Source organism: Crassostrea angulata, chromosome 3 (assembly GCF_025612915.1).
Source record: "Crassostrea angulata isolate pt1a10 chromosome 3, ASM2561291v2, whole genome shotgun sequence".
Classification (NCBI taxonomy): Eukaryota; Metazoa; Mollusca; class Bivalvia; order Ostreida; family Ostreidae; genus Magallana; species Magallana angulata.
The window spans coordinates 22,765,001-22,767,496 of NC_069113.1; the positions used below are offsets into that span (position 1 = coordinate 22,765,001).

The following is a 2,496-nucleotide window of genomic DNA, read 5'->3' on the forward strand; positions in this document are numbered from 1 at the left end:
TTCTAACTATACTGGATGATTAGATTTCCGCCATGTTTAAACATCCGATGATGATTCTCCAAGAAAGCATGCACTTAAAATTTGGCAATATGGGCAAGACAAAAAAGGAGTAAATCAAATTATAAGAAATAACACATTCTTACAGCGAGTTTGTGAAATTAAGTTGAACTATGGAATGTCGTAACTTTCAGGTTGAAAACAAGTCAGGACTACAAAATACTGGATATGTCCCTCACGCCGAGGATTCTTCTAAGTTTTAAAAATCTTGGTGATTATTGATTGTTACTTCTAGTTAGATGTGACTTTTGATGTGTTTTCTTCACAAGTGCACTCAAACGCCAGCTTTGCAATTCCTTGATAGTGCACATCTTTGTTTAGTGCTTGATCTTCTTTTATATTATTAAGCCTCACTTGTTTTCTTTTACATTTATGCACTTTTTTTATCTTCAATGGTTCGAATACGCACTGACAACACTAATTCTCCCCTGTCTAGTTTTTCAGCCATTTTTCGCGAAGTGTTAAATCGTGATTTATGAATATTCTTAGTTCTGCAAATGAACATATGAGTTGGGGAGGGGGTTGAACATGTAGGTGAGCCAAAAAAGTTTTTTTTTTTTAAATTCCATGGTGTGATTTGCTACTCTCTCTAATTGACTTAAGCTGAAATTGAAAGTTTTGCGCCTTCCCTTCTCTCATTAAGCGATTTTGGTTCACAAAGTAATAAAAACTTTGATAACTAGTAATAAAATCTTTCCTTCGGTAATACGTATTATTTTAGTATATAACCAACACTCGTCGTTATAACGAACGATTAAAACACAAAAAAGGACAGATATATTTGAGAAATGATACTAAAAAGTGGAAACGAAAATCAGTTCAATCAAATTTGATATTTTACACTTGTTTCAGATTGTGCGAAAGCCAAATATATTCCAGCGCGCCAAAAAAGAAATGAAATAGTAAAAAAAAGAATTAAATATGTAATTTTCAACTAGTTCTAAAAAAAAAATAGATTCTCTTGAATATGTGCTTTATATCCCCTGACCCTAGGATGATGTGCAAAACGAAGACCAGCCTCGGTGGATGAAAATGTGGAATAAATAAATCACCATGTAAAATGTCATTTTTCATTCTCGGCATGCGACCAATTATATTTTCATTGCAATCCTTACGCTAACCGGTAATACGTTGCTTTTAATTTAATGCATTGATATGAGGGACGATTCTTATCTTGTACGTAATTGTTTAATTAGTCTGTTGGGTAAAAGTTAATCGGAATTGCTAACATTTTGCAATTTTTCTTAAGATTTAAAAATGCAAAAAAAAAAATGGAAAACCTTTGTTATTTTACTCCGGGCGACCCCGAAGGCCCACGGGCATCGTGTAGTTCGTGTTCTTAAAGACACTTTGTTTCTCGTTGTTTAGATCTGAAGTTCTAAATATGATTTGATTTCGGAAGTGATTCGCTCAAAATTGGCTTCAATTGCTTGGTGCACTCTTTTTCTTTTCTAACTTGGATCTAATGGCTACTACATACTTTGACCTTAAAACTTATGGAAAAAAACGGTGGAGAAATTAAATATGATTGAAATTGTCATGTTTTTAACTGTTTAAATCAATAATGTCTAAGAATACCAATTAACCCTTAAGTTTGCATGACCCTCCCCCCAACCATTATTTATTTGTGAATAACCAATTTGAACATATGTAACATCAGTAGTTTGACAGTTTAAATATGAAGATTTAATTCTAAACACTTTTCTCACAAACTTTTATTTTTGCTTCCATTTCAGAGTAACAAGAAAGGTGTTGACAACGAGGGCTTTTCCAATATTCGGGTGTGAACAAATTATATAAGAACACTTTGATATTGCGTCGAAAGAATTCTCCACATTGGCAGAAGAATGCGATTTCGGACAAAAAGCGGGACAAAGAGAGAAAACACTTAAAACATTTGCATTTATTCCTTACAACTAGCGCAATTTTGTCGTATTTTATCAGAAACATTTTTACTCCGGAGAAACACTTTTAGAGGACATGCAACGGTGTATTAGCCTTGATTAAGAATGCAGAAGTTGAAATTTTAATTGCAACATATAGTGAATATGATGATTTGAGGTTTTAAGGGGAGGTTCATGTAAAACAAATCAACCTTTGACAGAGATTTTAATTTTAGAAAATATAGTATTTACTTAGTTTTACGGTTATAAATTCTACTAGTTTGTACTTCGTACAATATACGCTGCATTTGCATAATAGAGTGATTCACTCATTTCATTTTTTTTTTTTTTTACATTTTATTGTACCTTGATCGTGTATATATATATTTTATCTGGTGACTTTCCAATATTTTTGTGAATATTTTTATACATTGTCGATCTTCTTGTGAGATAATATAGTGCTTTTAACAATTTTTATTACCAGATCTAATAATCGAATATTTTATTTCTGATGGAGTTATATATTAAGTAGATAATAAAGTGATTTTAAAGATAA

General features: G+C 31.7%; 1 protein-coding gene across 2 annotated transcripts in view; it reads left to right on the forward strand.

Annotated features, from left to right (window-relative positions):
• LOC128177324 (sodium-dependent proline transporter-like) overlaps positions 1-2,496 on the forward strand; it is a 12,822-nt gene extending 10,326 nt beyond the window's left edge. The window contains exons 16-17 of one of the 2 annotated variants that reach the window (XM_052844003.1): positions 192-268; positions 1,794-2,496. In XM_052844003.1, the coding sequence (XP_052699963.1) occupies positions 192-260 (69 nt within the window). In that variant the 3' untranslated portion in view covers positions 261-268; positions 1,794-2,496. The remainder of the gene's footprint in view (positions 1-191; positions 269-1,793) is intronic. The other variant, XM_052844004.1, reaches the window with a different exon arrangement.